The sequence below is a fragment of the Ochotona princeps genome, chromosome 27 (assembly GCF_030435755.1).
Source record: "Ochotona princeps isolate mOchPri1 chromosome 27, mOchPri1.hap1, whole genome shotgun sequence".
Taxonomy (NCBI): domain Eukaryota; kingdom Metazoa; phylum Chordata; class Mammalia; order Lagomorpha; family Ochotonidae; genus Ochotona; species Ochotona princeps.
This window is the reverse complement of record NC_080858.1, coordinates 17,874,941-17,892,214: the sequence shown is the minus strand read 5'-3', so window position 1 is coordinate 17,892,214 and position 17,274 is coordinate 17,874,941. Positions and strand designations below refer to the sequence as shown.

General features: G+C 48.7%; 1 protein-coding gene across 1 annotated transcript; it reads right to left on the bottom strand.

The window, feature by feature from the left end:
• Positions 1–253: 253 nt before the first annotated feature.
• Positions 254–13,291, bottom strand: MANSC1 (MANSC domain containing 1). Its single transcript, XM_004592644.3, has 4 exons — positions 13,213–13,291; positions 9,068–9,382; positions 6,985–7,125; positions 254–1,172 (listed from the first exon to the last, which is right to left on the bottom strand). Exons 2-4 carry the CDS (start codon positions 9,288–9,290, stop codon positions 256–258), a joined length of 1,281 nt encoding a protein of 426 aa, XP_004592701.2. The 5' UTR covers positions 9,291–9,382; positions 13,213–13,291; the 3' UTR covers positions 254–255.
• Between the last annotated feature and the right edge of the window lie 3,983 nt (positions 13,292–17,274).

Here is a 17,274-nt window from a genome sequence, read left to right as displayed (position 1 = left end):
ATCGCCACGTTGACGTCTTTTTATTTTTTGCTTGCGTTCAGCTGGATTTTCCAATATGATCATTTATTTCTGAAGACAGAGCTTTATTTTTCAGCTGAAATTCTAGAACCACTCAAATGACCTCACTTTGTCCCTTTTGACCGCTTCTTAACCTTCAAAAAGTGAACCACAAGCTAGTGATAGGAAGGTATTTTCTTGTTTCAGAAAAACAACCGGCTGCTGAGATCTGCGGGCACCCGGTTTCTTTCTTCGCCCTCAGAGGTCCACATAGATGCCGTTGATGAGATAATCAAGTCTCGAGTAGCGTTTCCGCCGGAGAGAATCGGCAACAATCCTGCCCAAGAGCGCCAGGCCTATCACCAGGAAGAGAACCCCCAGCAGCAGGGTCCCCAGCAGAAGCCATTTTTCAAAGGGAAGGCGGCCTCGGCCTTCCGGGAGCCCACTGGGCGGTGGACGTGAGAGGCTGCCGGCCCTGGGACCGTCACCATCACCTCTGCCTTCCAAGGATACCATGGAGACCTCAGCGGTGGCGCTGAGTGATGGCGCCAGAGGGGCGGCGTTCTGCACAGGGTCCAGGGGCGCCACCGTGCGGGCGGCGGCCACTTCCCCAGCGGGCGCTGTGCTGATGGCATCTTGTGACCGTGTGCTGAGGACGCCTTGTGACCTTGTTTTGAAGACTTCTCCTGACCTTGTGGAGGCCTGGAAGATGGCGGTGGGAAGCGTGATCCAGGCCGGAGTGCGGGGTGAGCCTGTGGAAATGGGGGTGGTGTGAGGCAGAGACGTGCCAGGGGTTCCCCGCAGCGCCACCGAAGGGACCACTGTGGACAGGACAGCCGCGGGCTCCGCAGTCGCCGTGGTGGCGCTAGGAGAAGCCGCTGCTGGGGTGGCTGTGAGCAGAGCCATCTTCTCTAGCGGGAGCATAGCCGTTTGTTGTTGTGAGGAAAATGTGGAATTCTGAGTTTGGCCATTTTCTTGGTCGGCCGGTTCCTCTTGCGCCATCTTGAGTTTTTCCAAGCTGCCTGGGCTCCTTGAGAGATCCCCGGACCTGGAATGATCCAGGGTTGGAGAGAGGAGTGTAGGGGCAGCCGTCTGTGGCCAGTGGCCGTGAATGAGAGCGTCCTCTCCCGCCGCCTCTGGTCTTGGCACTTCAGGTTTAACCGGAGTGGGAGAATCTGGATGCAAAAAGAACAGAATTGGGGGTGGGACTGAACATATAGCTCCATGCAAAGGCAGGTTAAGAGTTGCAAACTGAAAAATCAATAAATCTTTTTTTAATCAATAAATCTTAAAAAAAAAAAAAGATGCAAACTGATCAGCGTGTTTGGAATTTCACTGAAGCTCCTAAGACAGAAAACTCTGCAAATACTCACCCAGTATCGGCCCACAGATGCTATTGCTTGAGGCAGGAGGGAACTGGGTTGAAAGTGGAGCTTGATCAAGCAGATGCAGCAAGAGCTGGGCACAGCAAAGCAGGGAAAGCAAGGAGCTCGTCAGGCAGGGATGGGGAGGAGTCTGGGAAGACGGGGTTGCCACGGGGTCAGGGTGAATGGGCAGGCAGGTCTGGCAGCAAGAACACGGGTGTGTAGCCTGCGTCCCTACAGGGCATGCCAACCAGGACAAGTAACCATGAATCTGCACAGATTGCACAAGGCGGGCTTGGGGCAGGCAAAGAAGGGAAACTGAGCCGCTGGCCTCAGGAGGAGAGGCGGAGTCTATGTGTTGGACAGCGGGTGTCAGGAGAGCCTGACGGTTCTGAGAACACTAGACAACGGCTCAAGATTGGTGAGATGTGACCCCAGATTCCGCGCCCTGCACTCCACTCAGGAGCAGGGAGACCATGCAGGGACTGGATTCTCCTAAAGCTTTCGCAGCCAATGCCCTAGGGTTATGTGGACAGCAGGATGGATGTTTGCAGACATCAAGAGCAGAAAAGTACAAGAAGCAGGCATTTGGGGCACTGTTGCTTGGCCCCCTGCACCCCCAAACTGGAGTTCCTGAGTTGGGGGTGGCACTCGAGTTCCAAGTCCTGCTGCTGCCCGGTGTGCACCCTGGGATGGGCTTCTGACAACCCACTTGGGAAATCCAGCTGGAGTTTCAGGCTAGCTTAAGCCTGGCCTTGCGGAGTGCACCAATGGACCCTAGATCTCCCTTTCTTCTTGATTTACAAGTAAAATGACGAAAGAAAGAAAAAGTAGGGGGTGGGGGGGAGAATGAAGAAGACCACGTAGGCCCTGGCTCCTGCTGCTGCTGAATCAGCCTCAGGCCCCTCTCAAGCTGGAGAAAGCATGCAATTTTGCTTTTAGTCACACCCAGTACTTATCACAGTGCAAACTGGAAAGGCTTGTTAAAGCCGTCAGGTGCAGCAAATGATAATTTGAATTGCTCTGTACATATTAACTCTGCTGCTTGGCTAATCGCTTCCCTGAGATTAGAACTGTATCAAGCACGAAGGGACAGAGTAAAAAATGTCTTAGCATTTCTTGGGTTTCTCTCTTGCTTCTTTCTCGATTCATCTCCATGCCAGTTTTTAAAATGACAAGCTCCCTCACCGAATCCCCTGCCAAACAAACAGCTCTGGGGTGGCTTCAGATTTATAATATCTGACAACTTACCCAAGAAGCCCTTTGTAACAGTTACTTGTTAATCCATTTAGGACAGGGTTCAGCCAACTGCTGTCCAATGACCCAATCTGGCTTATCATTTGTCTTTGAATGGTTTGCAAGCTCAGAATGGTTTCTGCAGTTCTAAATGTTGTAAATCAGAGATCAGTTGTCATGTGGCAGCAGTTGAAACTACCACCTGTGATGCTGGGATCTCCGAGTGCCAGTTTGAGTCCTGGTTGCTTCATGTCCAATCCAGCTCCATGCTAATGTGCAAGGGAGGGCAGTGGAAGATGGCCCAAGTGGCTGGGCTCCTGCTGGCCCACCCCTAACTGTTCAGGCCATTTGTGGAGCTCACCAGTGACTGGCAAATCTCTATTACTCAGCCTTTCAAATAAATAAGTCAGTAAATCTGTTTTTAAAAAAATCAAAAAGGTGGTATTTTGTGACTAATGAAAATGGTGTGAAATTCAAATGCCAGCTGTATTGTCGAATAGCGCTGTTTATTTGTTTACATGTTGTCTCAATACTCTGTTTTCTCTTCATATTGTACAAACCTTTTGCCTTTCACAACTTGTCTTCATTTCCCTGCTACAAGGTCAGGAAGAGTTGGTATGAAAACATTCTATTTGAGCCCCGAAGCCTAAAATGCTGACCTGGAAAGCCTGAAATACTATTTGTCTCTTGCCAGAGAAAGATGGCGAATGCCCGCTCTCCAGTGGCACTCTGTCCCAAAACAGAATGTGGATGCCTATAGCTCTTTTTACCTCCAACTGTGCGCAAAAATCTTTTGCTACAGGTGATGATGTCACATTCAAAAAATTACCATAAGATAAACAGCATTTACATTTTTTACTTAGATAATTTTTTTAAAGCATCCAGGGCAGGCATTTGACACCACAGTGAAGGGGCCACTTGGGATGCTTATATCCACAGATCAGAGTGTGTGGGTCTGAATCCTGCTTCCATGTTCACTTCCAGGTCCCTGCCAGAGCATGCCCTGCGAGGCAGCAGGTGACGGCCCAAGTCCTGGGTCCATGCCACCCATAGAGTAGACCTGAAGGCATTGCTGGGCTCCTGGCTTCAGCCTGGCCCAACCCCAGCGCTTGGGGAGTGACGCACCGGAAGGAAGAGCTCTGTCCACTTCTCAACTTTTCAAACCTAAAGAGTTAAAAGTTGAAGACTCCACATGCTGTATTTTAACGTAAAAATAAAGATGGTTTCAATGTTCTGTGAGATGTGTGAAGCCAGCACTTAAGGTCATTGAACCACCAAAACAGCTGTTTTCTCTCTCAAGCATGCAAGCTTGAGAAGAAAGCAAAGCCAGGGCTAGTCCCATTGCTTGATGATCCAGCTATTGGCAAAGATCCTAGAAGCACAGAGGGCTCTTCCACACCTGCCCCTTCCACCTCCCCCACAGATGTGTGCACCGGGCGGGTGCGGCGCAGGCCCTGCTCACACAGGGAGGAGCCCTAGAGGGAGCCGCAGACAGCCCTGTGCTCTCAACTCCTCCTCACCTGAGTTTCATTTTACTTTCTTTTTATTTTTTTTAATTTGGAAGGAGGATTAACAGAGAGAGGAAAGCAAGAGAGAGAGAGATCTTCCATCCTCTGGTTCACTCCCCAAATGGCCATAATGGGTGGGACTGAGCCGATCTGAAGCCAGGAACCAGCAGCCAGGAGCTTCTTCCAAGTCTCCCACGCGGGTGCAGGGTTCCCAGGCCTTGGGCCATCTGCTGCTGCTTTCCCAGGCCACAAGCAGGGAACCAGCTGGAAAATGGAGCAGCCGACACATGAACTGGCAGTCATATGGGATGCTGGCACTTGCAGGCAGAGGCTTAACCTACTGTGCCATGGCGCCTGCCCCTGAGTTTCATTTTCAAGTGACTTCACTGAATCAAAACACGAGGGGGAGCAAGACAGCTGTTGAATGCAGCATTGACCTCGCCACTTGGGTTGTCAGGAGTGCCTGGTCCAAGTTATGGCTATTGCAGCTATTCTGCTTTGGCTTGAGTGTCTTGCTAATATGTATTCTGGGAAGCAACAGGTCATCGCTCCAGCGCGTGGGTCTCTGCCACCTGCCTGGGAAGTCTAGACTGAATTCTCAGCTCCTGACTTTCTCTTGGCCTTGGCTCTTACAGTCTCTTGGAGAGCGAATTAGTCAATAGAACATCTCTCTCTAGCCCTATCAAATATATCTGTACATAAATTATTATTATTATTTATTTATTTTTGGTACATAAATATTTTTAAGATTTCTTTTGTTTTATTGGAAAGTTCAATATACAGAGAGGAAGAGAGACAGAGAAGATCTTCCATCCGATGATTCACTATCCCAGTGACCACAATGGCCATGGCTGAGCCAATCCAAAGCCAGGAGCCTGGAGCCTCTTCAGGGTCTCCCACACAGGTGCAGGGTCTCAAGGCTTTGGGCTGTCCTTGACTGCTTTCCCAGGTTACAAAGAGGGAGCTGAATGGGAAGCAGGGCTGCTGAGATTAGAACCGGCACCATATGGGATCCCAGCACATTCAAGGTGAGGACTTTAGCCACTAGGCTACTGCACTGGGCCCGGTACATGCATATTTTTAAAGTTTTCTTTTTAAATGAAGAACTATCACTTTGTTAGCCAACTGAGTAAATATTCCCAGTTGATTTTAGTTCTGAATTTTATTCTTTCAGTCCCACAAAGTTGCAAGATAAAGACTAAAAAATATCAAGATGCAATGGTTTTGTAGAGTGAACAAAGCTTTCTGCTTTCAAACATTCAATCTACAAAAGTTAACCCGTCACAGGAAACAGAGTTCCTCAGAAAAACAGGTATCTTTATTTAATTTCATCCCATACAGGAGGCAGATAATTTATTTCCAGTGGTGCACTCTATCCCATCAACACGGGCCGATTCAGAAACAATCACTTAACCACTAAATGTCGAGCAACTTGCTGTGAGCTATTGGCACCCTCTGGTGGGTACTAGAAGAACTGCTTGGTTCTAATTTCATTTCATTACCCTCACACCTCAAAAGGTTTATGCATGTATGGAATTTTTTCCTCTCCTGTTTGCATGGGCAGAAGCAGCAAGAGAGTTTGATTCCCCAGATGCCTGCGATCAAAGCCGGGAACCAGACTCGATCCAGGTGTTCCACACGGGGACAGGGCTCCGACCTCTGGAGCCTTCACCACCGCCCCTTAGAGCGCACTGGCAAGGAGCTGGAAGCAGAGCTGGGACTCCAACCCAGACACTTTGATACGGGCTGTGAGTTCCAAGAACATCTTAACGGGCACAGCAGATGTCCGCCTGCTTCTCTGATATATCCATTATAAAAGCAAAAACATGGCAGGAGAATCAGGCAAATGAAAAACCAGATTCAGCTGTAATGTCTATCATCTACCCCAGCAATGGATCATTTTTATACAAATAGTTCCTGATTCATGCTCCTGTTTAAGAGAACGCTGGACACATCAGGCCTCCCTCGTTTATAAAATCACCTTTCAAATGCCCCATAACGGGCAGGAGTTTGGTGACTTGGGCTGCCTGTGTCCTGTATTGGGATGCCTATGGTCACGTCTTGGCTCTGCGTCTGCACTCAGCTTCCTGCCGATGGTCACCATGGAGGTAGCAGGTAATGATTCCAGACCTCTGACATGGATGGGGGATGCTCAGACTGAATTCCTGGCCTCACTTTTGTGGGCAACCTGCTGAGAGGTCTCTGTCTTTGTTTTTAATGTGTGCTTTTTCTGCCTCTCAAATAAATTAATTTTACATAGCACACTGGCTTAACATACGGCTGTTCATCATGATCTGAAAGAAAAACTCCCTGTCGTGTCCTACACAGTGTCACGTGGTCTGGTCCCGCCCACATGATCTGGTCCCGCCCACTGAGCCAAACGGCTGCCTCAATAAATATTTCTTGAATGAATTTCCCTCAAGGTCTAGACAATAAAATCCAGTGAGTTTGACTTCAGATACTGTGGTTGTAAAACAATGGGAAGTGAATGAGAACCAGACTAGGATTTGATTTCTTCTCACGGGGCCTAGCCCTTTGCCAACGGTCACCCCGGAGACCCATGCACTTCCTCCCGTGTTGCTGGCGCTGACCTAAAGGAGCGCTTCAGAAATGTTTCCCTCAAGGTTTGTATACCTTCCATCACCGGGAGAACTAAAAACAGAAACAGAACAGAACAAAAGCCATCCAGAGGCCTTTTTAGTGAGTTGAGTCTTAGCTCCTAAGGCCATCTGGCAGGTCTTCATATTTGTGACCCCCTTTTAGGTAGCTTTATTTGGAGTCTTCCAGAAAATGTTTCCCAGAAGCCACATCCTTAAACAATTGCAATTGCCAAAGAGTAAAAAAAACAAAACAAAAAAAAGGAATCAGACTTTCATTACCTCGGATTACCCTGAAGCTCCTAAGTCCCTGGGCTGGTTTCAGTGGACAGGCTTCCGCAGTGGGACAGAAAAACAGGTAGCAGTTGGGCTGCCCGGCGGTTTTTCTAGTGTCAAAGATCATCAGGTTACACGCTTTGTCTCCTGTAAGAAAAGACTTCGTCAGCACGGGTTGGCAACAGCGCGTTGGCCAGAGGACAGTCGGCAGGAAGCAGTGGGCCCCCTCGCATGTCCGGCACCGGCATCTCGGCTCATTTGTTCACTTGCTGGCCCACCGCTGAATCATTTCCTTTCTCTTAGTTCAGTCGCTTAAAGTTTTTACAAGACATAAGGCTTTAACCTCTGAGTTTAAGATATCCTTTGGCAAAACGAGCTTTTCATAGCACATTTGATTCTACAGAAACAAGTCTCCCGTGGGCGGAAATGTCCCTCGCAGCGTACATAGCAACACAGACTTTGCCATCTTTGTGCAGTTTAGAACCCAGTTGACCCAGCTGGGTCAGGGAGTTTCATACCCTGGTGGTGTCCCAGGCATCTGTGAAGCTGTGAGTACAGCTGGGAAATATTTAATAACCAAGGGTGCCAGGCCTGTTTGCGGGCAGGGTCTGAGTCGGGCACAGAGCGCGGGCTCTGTCCTTCCATTCTTATCAATCTCCTGCTTCTTGGAGCTTTTCTTCACATTTCCTCTTTGGTTTATCACTTTCGCTGCTCTGTTTTCCTTCCTTGCTGACTTTTTATTGTTATTGTTATTTTTTTAATCCAGTGGTATTTTTAAAACTTAGAATTGATATGAGGACAGAGCAAGAGAGGTAGAGACCCTCCGTGTGCTGGTTTACGCCCCCAGTACAGCCAGGGCTGGGCCAGCCCATAGCCAAGAACCTGGAATTCTGGGTCTCCTGCATGGGAGGCCATCACTGCTGCCTTCCAGGGTGTGACTGACAGGAAGCTGGAATCAGAACAGACGCAAGAGTCAAGTCTCCACAACCCCATAGGGGAGTCCTCGTCCCTGCTCTCACTTTTTTTTTCCTTCTTCTTAGGTTCAATAGAATTCATTTTCTGTGTTCATCATGCTCTACAGTTTTTGTTCTTTAATTCAAAACAATTTTTTGATGCACTTTGTTTAGAAAAGCACAAAGGAATGGAATATTCCCATCCACAGGTCCACTCCCCAAATACCTCAGATAGCCAGATCTGAGCCAGGTTCAACCCGAAAGCCAAGAACTCAGGCTAGATAGTCCGTGTGGAAGACAGAGATCTCCAATTGCTTGAGCCATCTCTGGTGACACCTGTGGGTGGCAGGAACCCAAGTACCTGTGGCTGTCAAGTACTGAGGTGCATTAGCAGGGCGCTGGATCCGAAGGCATGGAGCAGCCAGGATACGAACCAGGCACTCCAAGGGCTCCCCGAAGCAGCTTAACCTGAGCGGTTTGCTAGTGTCCTCTCTCGCCTTCCCAGATCTTAAGAAAGGCATTCCGCTTTGCCTTCCTTGACAGTGCCATTGGTGCCCCAGGCCACCCCACCAGACCACACTCCCCTTTGCCATCCCCAGACACCGCCAATGGATTTCCTGACTTTTTCTGGGGAGGCTCAGGGGGCAGAAGTTGGGCTCTTCTGTTTCAAAATCAAAGGCTGACTTTCCTAAGGCTTTTGTTTCTTTATGTCAACTCCTTTTCTGGGCATAACATGACTACATCTCCTATATAGTATCACACAGCTCCGTTTCAACATTCCATGATGATGGCAAGCAAGCACTTAAAAAACACCTGCTCCTCCGTGTTCTGGATGCCTATTAGCATAGAACACTGGCAGTTCTCAAACTTCTCTCTACTCAGTGACCCAAGGAGCATGCGCACGCGTGCATACACACACACACACACACACACACACACACACAAACACACACACACACAACAGTAAATTTCACTCAGCTGGATGAAAGAAGGGCACCCTTAGGAAAAACTTCCTGCGATTTTGTCACCCAACTTGGACCCCACTGAGAGTCACCGGACGAAATGATCCTGTCATGTCCATCAGCTACCTAAGTCCCCCCGAAGCACAGGGCATGCGGGGCTACCCTAGGATTCACCTGAGATGTTTTGTGTTGAACAGCAGGACCTGATGCAGTCTTGTTGAGTTGGCACATGCACGGGCTCACTGCCCCGGATTCCCTTAGAGAGCGATGACTGGATGTCGATGACCACGTCTGCCAGGCTCTCGGAGAGGCACTGCTGCGCACTGCTCAGCCTGGCAGCCAGGAAGCACAGGAGTGCGGCCGAGCAGGCCCAGCCCCGCCCTTTCCCTGTGGACATGGCAAACCTCAGGGCAGTCTCCGTCCTTCAAGGTCAAGGAGGTCCCTCCTCAGTCGTCAAGGAGGCAGCACAGGTGATGGAATTTCTTCTTCCTTGAAGAAAAACAAAGTTGTCAATGAGTTTTGTTTCTTTTTAGTGAGCCAAGAAAGAATAAAAATTCTTTTTTTTATTTATTCTAGGCCTGCCACTGTGGCATAGCAGGTAAAGCTGCCTGTGACACCAGCATTCCAGACGGGCAGTGGTTCGTTTTTTGACTTCTGGCTGTCCCACTTCTGGTCTAGTTCCCTGCTAGAGGCCTGGGGAAAGCAGCAGTGGCTGGCCCAAGTGTTTGTACCCCTGCTACCCACTTGGGAGGCTCAGACAAAACTCCTGAATCCTAGCTTCGGCCCGGCCCAGCCCTGGCCGTTGTGACCATCTTGGGAAGTAAACCAGTGGATGGATGATCACTGTCTCTCCCACTCTCATTTGTAACTCTGACTTGCAAGTAAATATTTTTGAATTTTCATTTATTCATTTTCTTTTATCGACCTACTACCTACTGGTTCATTCCCCAAATGCCTGTTACCTGCCTGGACTTAAGCAGGCAGAAGCCAAAAGCCCAGAACCCAATCTAGGTCTCCCACATGGCTAGCAGGTACCCCAGTGATTTATGCTACCACCTGCTGTCTCCCATAGTGAATATTAGCAGGAAGCAGAATTAGAAGAGGTCTGGGATCTGGACCTCCCAAATGATGCCTTAACCACTGTGCCAAACATGCCTACCCCTCCCTTCATCAGAATTATTGAAAAAAAGTATAACTTGGAGATTAGAAATAAAGACTTTGTAATTTTGTTTCACTTTTGATAGGTCTGAAACAACCCTTTATTAAAAACTTGGGGGCTCGGTGTGATGGCCTAGCGGCTAAATCCTTGCCTTGAATGTGCCGGGATCCCATATGAGTGATGGTTTTAATCCCGGCAGCTCTGCTTCCCATCCAGCTCCCTGCCTGTGGCCTGGGAAAGCAGTCGAGGACGGCACAAAGCCTTGGGACCCTGCACCCGTATGGGAGACCTGAGGAGGCTCCTGGCTCCTGGCTTCGTATTGGCACAGCACCAGCCGTTGTAGCCACTTGGGGAGTGAACCAGCAGAAAGAAAATCTTTGTCTCTCCTTCTTTCTGTAAAATCTGACTTTGAAGTAAAAATAAATCTTTAAAAAAAAAAACCTAGAACTCATAAGCACAATGCATATGCATATATTGAGAGCTGACAAGGCTTACTGTGGACTGGAGAGCAGAGAGGAGGCCTCGATTACCAGGAATGTGACCCTGATACACTGAGGACGCCCTGCAGCTGGCTGCCGGGCAACAGGACCTTACAACCAACTCTGTGACCAAGGAAACTCCTTACTACACCTTAAGGACTGAGCATTCCCTCTTAGGGCCATGTAGGAAGTATGGGTAACCATCCCCCCCAACTTGCCTTTGCCTGCTTCTGGAGAACATCCCAGAGAGCAGGAGGAACAAGAGAGGGAAGGTCATGTACCTTCTTAACAAGAATCAAGCTTGGGTCCGGCGCAGTGGCCTAGCAGCTAAAGTCCTCGCCCTGAAAGTGCCCCGGGATCCCATATGGGCGCTGGTTCTAATCCCGGCAGCTCCACTTCCCATTCAGCTCCCTGCTTGTGGCCTGGGAAAGCAGTTGAGGACGGCCCAAAGCCTTGGGACCCTGCACCCGCATGGGAGACCTGGAGGAGGTTCCTGGTTCCTGGCTTCGCACCGACCGTTGCAGTCACTTGGGGAGTAAACCATCAGATGGAGGATCTTCCTCTCTGTTTCTCCTCCTCTCTGTATATCTGACTTTGCAATAAAAATAAATAAATCTAAAAAAAAAAAGAATCAAGCTTGTTAGCTGTTAGCGTGTTCTCTGTTCGTGTCTCGATAGCCACACAGGCATCTGCATTGTATACAGCTGACCCTACGCAGGTGCTCGCCCTGCAAGCAAAGTGTAAAACCTGGAGCCAAACTCAGGCTTGTGGAGTGCCGGGGCGCTGCCTGCTTGTTTCCAGGTTTAAGTCCTCTGTGGGGCTGCTAAGTTAATGTGAATTTTTCCGTTTTCAACTGGACTCTGAATATTTGGATCAACATTAAGGAGTAAGTAGAAACAGGGCGGGCGGGGGAGTTGTCTCTGGGTTAGGATTTGTCCGCGTTGCTACCTCGGACTCTGCAGAGAAAAGGATGCTACATCCACTCATTGTGGGTGCAGATGCAGAATGGTGCAGCTACTTTGGCGAAAGCTTGGCAGGGGCCGGTGTTGTAGTGCAGTGCGTTAAGCTGCAGCATGGGACACTGGCATCTCATATCCAACTACCAGTTCAAGTCCCAGCTGCTTTTCTTTGGCTCTAGCTCCCTGCTAATGTGCCAGGAAATCATGGCCCGATGACTTGGGTCCCTGTTACCCACATAGGAGACCCAAAAGAAGTTTAGGGCTCCTGGCTTTTGACCTGGCCCAGTCCCAGCTTTTGCAACCACTTGGCAGAGAAAACCAGTGGATACAAAGTCTTCCTCATCTCTCCCTCTTTAAAACCTTGGCTTTCAAATAAATACATAGTTCTTTAAAACAACAAGATCAGTATGCAGCAATAGAATGCAAATCTCAAATCTCCCTTGCTTTACCCCAATTCCTGCTGACAGGTGCCATGGGAGGAAGCAAGCGAGGTTTAAGTAGTTGGAACCCTTGCACCCACATCAGAGAACTTTATTGGGTTGGGTTCAGATAGACCCAGCTCTGGCCATTGCAGGCTTTGGCGGCAGTAAACCAGCAGATGGAAGGTCCCCCTCCTGGCTCTGGAAAACAAACAAAAAACACCAAAAAGAAAACCCTAGCACAGTTTACTTAAAATGCTGCCACGTTTTACATGTCTTTCTTCTTCTTCTTTTAAAGATCTATTTATTTGTAAGACAGAGGGGACAGAGACAGAGATCTTCCATCTGTTGGTTTGCTTCCAAAATGGCCACAATGGCCAGGGCTGGGCCAGGCCAAAACTACAAGCCAGAAGCTTCATCCGGGTCTCCCACACGGGCCCAGGGACCCAGGCACTTGAGCCATATTCTGCTGCTGTCCCAGGTGCATCCGCAGGGAGCTGGATCAGAAGTGGAGCAGCCAGGCCTGGAGTTGGCACTCATATGGGATGCTGGCGTGGCTGGCAGTGGCTTCACCAGATGACCTGGAGGGGGGAGGGGGGAGTTGGGGGCGCCCCCCCCGCCCCCCTCCCTCATTTATCTGATTAGATTCCGAAAGCTTTCCTCAACCTTTTGCAAAGAAGCCTATAGTACTGAAGGAAATGGGGCGCCAACTGCTCTGCCTCTGTACCGTTCCTTCACCGTGCTGAGTTATCTCCTTAAAGTCTTCTCCATTATTATTTAAGTCTCAAGGGTCTAAAGTGGAGCTGAATCCCATTGACAAGTGAGAGAGAGACCTGTTTATTCAACCATCACCAAAACTTACAAGCTCCAGGAAAACTAGTTCAAATGTGGCAAATAATTTCACCTGCAACATATTCGAATCGATCAAGATGTGATAACTGTTCCTACTGGAACAGGAGACGATTAGCAGGTTCAATAAGGAATACAACAGCCAATCCAAATCAGAAAATTAGGGAAAGTCTCCCCTTCCTTTTAAGGAAACACATATCCCTCACTGAATGGTTGAGCGTCTCCCATGACAAAGCAGAGCCCGTGCCATCTAAGCCAGGTGCCTCGGAGTTCCCTGGCTAGACCTCCTGGGATGCTGCAGTGACACAAGAATCCTAATTAGCCCTTATTCGCACCGATCTAGTCCTTCCGATGCTCGGGGGTGTGGATGGAGGAACCTCGGCCCCAGGGAAGGACGGGGTTGCTCTGCGCAGCGGGCGGATCTGGAGGGAGGGAAAGGAGTAGACTTCTTTACCTGGCTGCGAGGGAACTTTGGGGGGCCCCTCCGGGTGCGAGGACAGCTGGATCGTGCTGGCGGGAAGGACCCGGCCAGGGAACGCTCGGTGGCTCCTGGCAACCGCACCGGCCCCACGGGTTTTGTGATTAGCGAGTTCCTGCTTCCGTTGCAGCAACAATAAGTTTGCTGCGGGGGAAGGGCACGTTCCCGCCCCTGCAACCCGGAGCTGCTTCCCAGCAACATCCAGCGATGTCCGCTCAGCCACGGCGGGAGCCGTCAGTTCCTGCCCGGGGCCCCGGGCCCGGGCGCCCACCCACGAGCGAACCCACCGAGGCAACCCCACGACCCCCGATCCCTCACCCCCACGCACCCGTTCTGGTGACCCCAAGCTGTGCGCAGAGCGACCCAGTTGGCAGTCGGAAGGGCTACAACCCTACCTTCTTGCAATCTGGGGGAAGGGGACAAGAAAAAGGACACGTGTGTACAGAACAGTAGATGGTATACCCCTCACCACTGCGCCCTGGCCTGCTTGACCCCTCCCCAGAGGTAACCGCTTTTCTGTTCAAGGGTTTCCAGTGCATTCTATGTGGGACAGTTACGATAATCCTACTTCCTTGATTGGAGGTCGGAGGACCTAGGAGTCTGGGCAATTCCAGATTTTAACACACTGTGCAAAGCAAGCCTCAAGGAATGTGGCTGGCTTTCGGCAGTTCTTGTTTATAGTCATGGTTAATTATGACAACCATGGGGCCTACTAGGGTTATTAAAATTATGTGCCTAACACTTAGCCTAGTATCTGGGAACTTAGAGCTGTTCTGGAAATTTTTAACCAAAATTTGACACTTGACTGGACGAATGGGAAAGGACTAGGTAGGGCATAGGTTGTAGAAGTGCCTTTCTCTCTCCCACCTCCTTATCACACACAAACAAGTTACCAAACCATTGACAATCTGCCACTCACTTGGGGTGGTGTGAAAGAGCCTTCAGGCTGAGGCTCTGTGCAATCCACGCTGATTATTCCAACCCTGAACAGTCTACAGCAACACCCTCGGTGAGTGTTGACATTGAAGGCTTGTGAACAAAGGTCTATTGTGTGTGAAACCCTACCAGCTGTGTCCCAGAAGAGCAACTTCCTCTGAAGTCACATTGCCAAAACTCAAACATTGCCAAGGGGCGCTTTCCCACTGGAGGGATTTTCCTGATGTAACAAGGGACTGGTGTGTGTGTGTGTGTGTGTGTGTGTGTGTGTGTGTGTGTGTGTGTGTACGTATCAGCCTAAATGCATCAGACTTCAAGATGTAGAGTGGTCACATTACCCGTTCAGGACAGTCACCAATTAGACCCTATTATCATGAGACACCCCAGATTACATGAACCTGTTATTCAACCTGTTAATGAACCTGTTATTGAAGAATGTATCTTTCCCAGAATACCAAAGGAAAGATGGGCATTGGGCACAGTGGTTCAGTAACCACATGGGATGTCTGAGTGCTTTTAACTTGAATTCTAGCTCCACTTCTAGTCTCAGCTTCCTAAAAAATAAAAGGTGATGGCGCAAATAGCTCAGTTCCTGCCACCCATGTGGGAGAGCTAGACTGCCACACACAGCTCCTAGGTTTGGTTTGGCTCAGTCCTGGCACTTGTGGGCATTTGGGTGGGAGGAGTATGTGTCTGTTCTCCATTCTGTCTCCCTGACTTTCAAATAAAACACATTCATACATAAATAAGATCTTAAAATGTCAAAGAACATTGAAGACAATCATGATAAAACTTCTATCAATATTTCCTAATTTCCATTTATTTTCATTTTATTTAAAATGGAGAGGGAGAGGGCCTAGTGCGGTGGCCTAGTGGCTAAAGTCCTCTCCTTCAACACGCCAGGGAGCTGGATGGGTGCCGGTCCTATTCCCGGCACCCATTCAGCTCCCTGCTTGTGGCCTGGGAAGGTCAAGAACGGCCCAAAGCCTTGGGAGCCTGCACCCACGTGGGAAACCCGGAGGAAGTTCCTGGCTCCTGTCTTGGGATCGGCTCAGCTCTGGCTGTTGCAGTCACTTGGGGAATGAATCATTGGATGGAAGATCTTCCTCTCTGTCTCTCCTCCTCTCTGTATATCTGACTTTGCAATAAAAATAAATAAATCTTTTAAAAAAATGTATTTCGTTAAACTGGTCGCTTTGCTCCTAAATCTGGATTGTGAAATGTGTAAAAATAAGCTTAAAAACTCATGATTCGCATTTATACAAGCTATAATTATTGTGTGTATATATAATTAAATATATACATATATAATTATATACATGATCAATAAGATACAGAACCTTATTAGGGAAAAAGAGAAGTGTAAATCATCGCTGTATAAAGAATATATGTTGGGACTAGCACAGTGGCGTAGCATGCGCCTTCTCAGCCTGAAGCTCCAGCATCCCGTATGGTTGAGCTCAAGCCCTGGCTGTTCTAATTCTGGTCCAGCTCCCTGTTCATGCTTCTGTAAAGCAGCAAAGGATGGCTTCACTCCTTGGGACCCTGCCCCCATGTGGGAGACCTCCTGGCTTCAGTTCCACCCATTGTGACCATTTGGGGAATGAAGCAGCAGATGAAAGATATCTCTCTCTCATCTATCTTCCTGTGTCTCTGTAACTCTGATTTTCAAGTACAAATAAATAAATCTTTAAAAATAAGAAAGAAAATGTGCTATGACAGAGATCAGAGGAGGGACATCTAATTCAGGTGAAAAAAAATTAAATCCCAAAGGATAAAGTTCAACTATATAGATGGATATTCTAGCCAGATGAAACATGAACCTTCAGGGAGTTCAGCCTGGCTGATATGAACATTGCCCGTGTGAATGAGGGATGAACAAAGAGGTTGGGGGTCACCAAGGAAGTTCCCACACGTCAAATTTTAAACTTTACCCTAAAGGCATTGGCAGTTACTGAAAGTTTTAGTGGGGCAGTGACAGATCCAGCAACCTACTTAATATTCTAGAAACATTTCTCTGCCTGCCAAATGAAGCAGGTTGAAATAGGTGAGGCCAGAGCCTTCTGCCATTGAAGCAAAGGAAGTGATGAGGTCCTGACCTGGGCCAGCAGGTGCAAAGGAAATCAAGGGGGGAGATTCTGTGGGATCCAGTGGCTGGAGAGCTGTTGTGGTAAACGTAACCAGATTCCCGGCTTTGGAGACTGGATGGGTAAGAGAAGCATGTAATGGAACAGCCTTGGGGAGAAGAACAGAGCAGCCAGTCTGGAGTGAATTAAGGCATGGGTTTTAGGAGGCTTGAGTCCAAGGCCAAGTGTTTGAACAGCAGGTAGGACATCACTCGGATGTCCACATTCCACATCCAAGTACCTCTGAGTCCCAGTTCCAGCTTCCCGATGCTGTACATCCCGGGAGGCACCAGGAGATGACTTAAACACTCAGGTCCTTCCCATGCACCTAGGAAACCTGGACTGACTTCTTGGCTTTGGTCTGGCCAAGCCCCAGCTGTCATGGGCATCTGGGAAGTGCATGAGTGGACGGAAGAACTCTCTGCTTTTCAATAAAACAAGTAAAAGATTAGTTAATTTAAAAATATATGAATTGAGTCCTGGATAGATTATTTGTTATATGATCAAGAACAAATTCAACTTTTCTGTAAAATTAGCAAGTGGTATTGATGTTACAGGCAGGTTGTATAGGACTAATATATATTAAAGTGCTGTATAAACTTGTAAATGTCGATTAATTTTTTGAAAAGATTTATTTATTTGAAAGGCAGAGTTAGAAGCAGGAAGATGGGGGAGAGAGAAAGGGAGATAGCTGCCATTCATAAGTTCATTCCCCGATGGCTGCACAGCTCAGGGCTGGGCCAGGCTGAAGCTAGGAGCCAGGAGCTTCATCTGACTGTTCATGTGGGTAGCAAGGGCTCAAACACTTGAGCTATCTTCTGTTGCCTTCTTATGTGCATTAACAGGGAGTTGGATTCCAGTGCAGAGACCGGGATTCAAACCAGTGACCATTTGAGATAAAGCCTTGCAGGTTAACAACTTAAGTTATTGTGCTACAGTGCTGGCCTCTACTTAATTTTTAGATGTTGCACATACA

What these genes read in the sequence shown, in the direction of transcription:
- MANSC1 (XM_004592644.3), bottom strand. Translation starts at nt 9,290, where the DNA reads ATGTCCACAGGGAAAGGGCGGGGCTGGGCCTGCTCGGCCGCACTCCTG. An exon ending in TTCAACACAAAACATCTCAG is followed by an intron (nt 7,126 to 9,067) that starts GTGAATCCTAGG and finishes CTTTTCTTACAG; the next exon opens with GAGACAAAGCGTGTAACCTG. An exon ending in GAGCTTCAGGGTAATCCGAG is followed by an intron (nt 1,173 to 6,984) that starts GTAATGAAAGTC and finishes TTTTGCATCCAG; the next exon opens with ATTCTCCCACTCCGGTTAAA.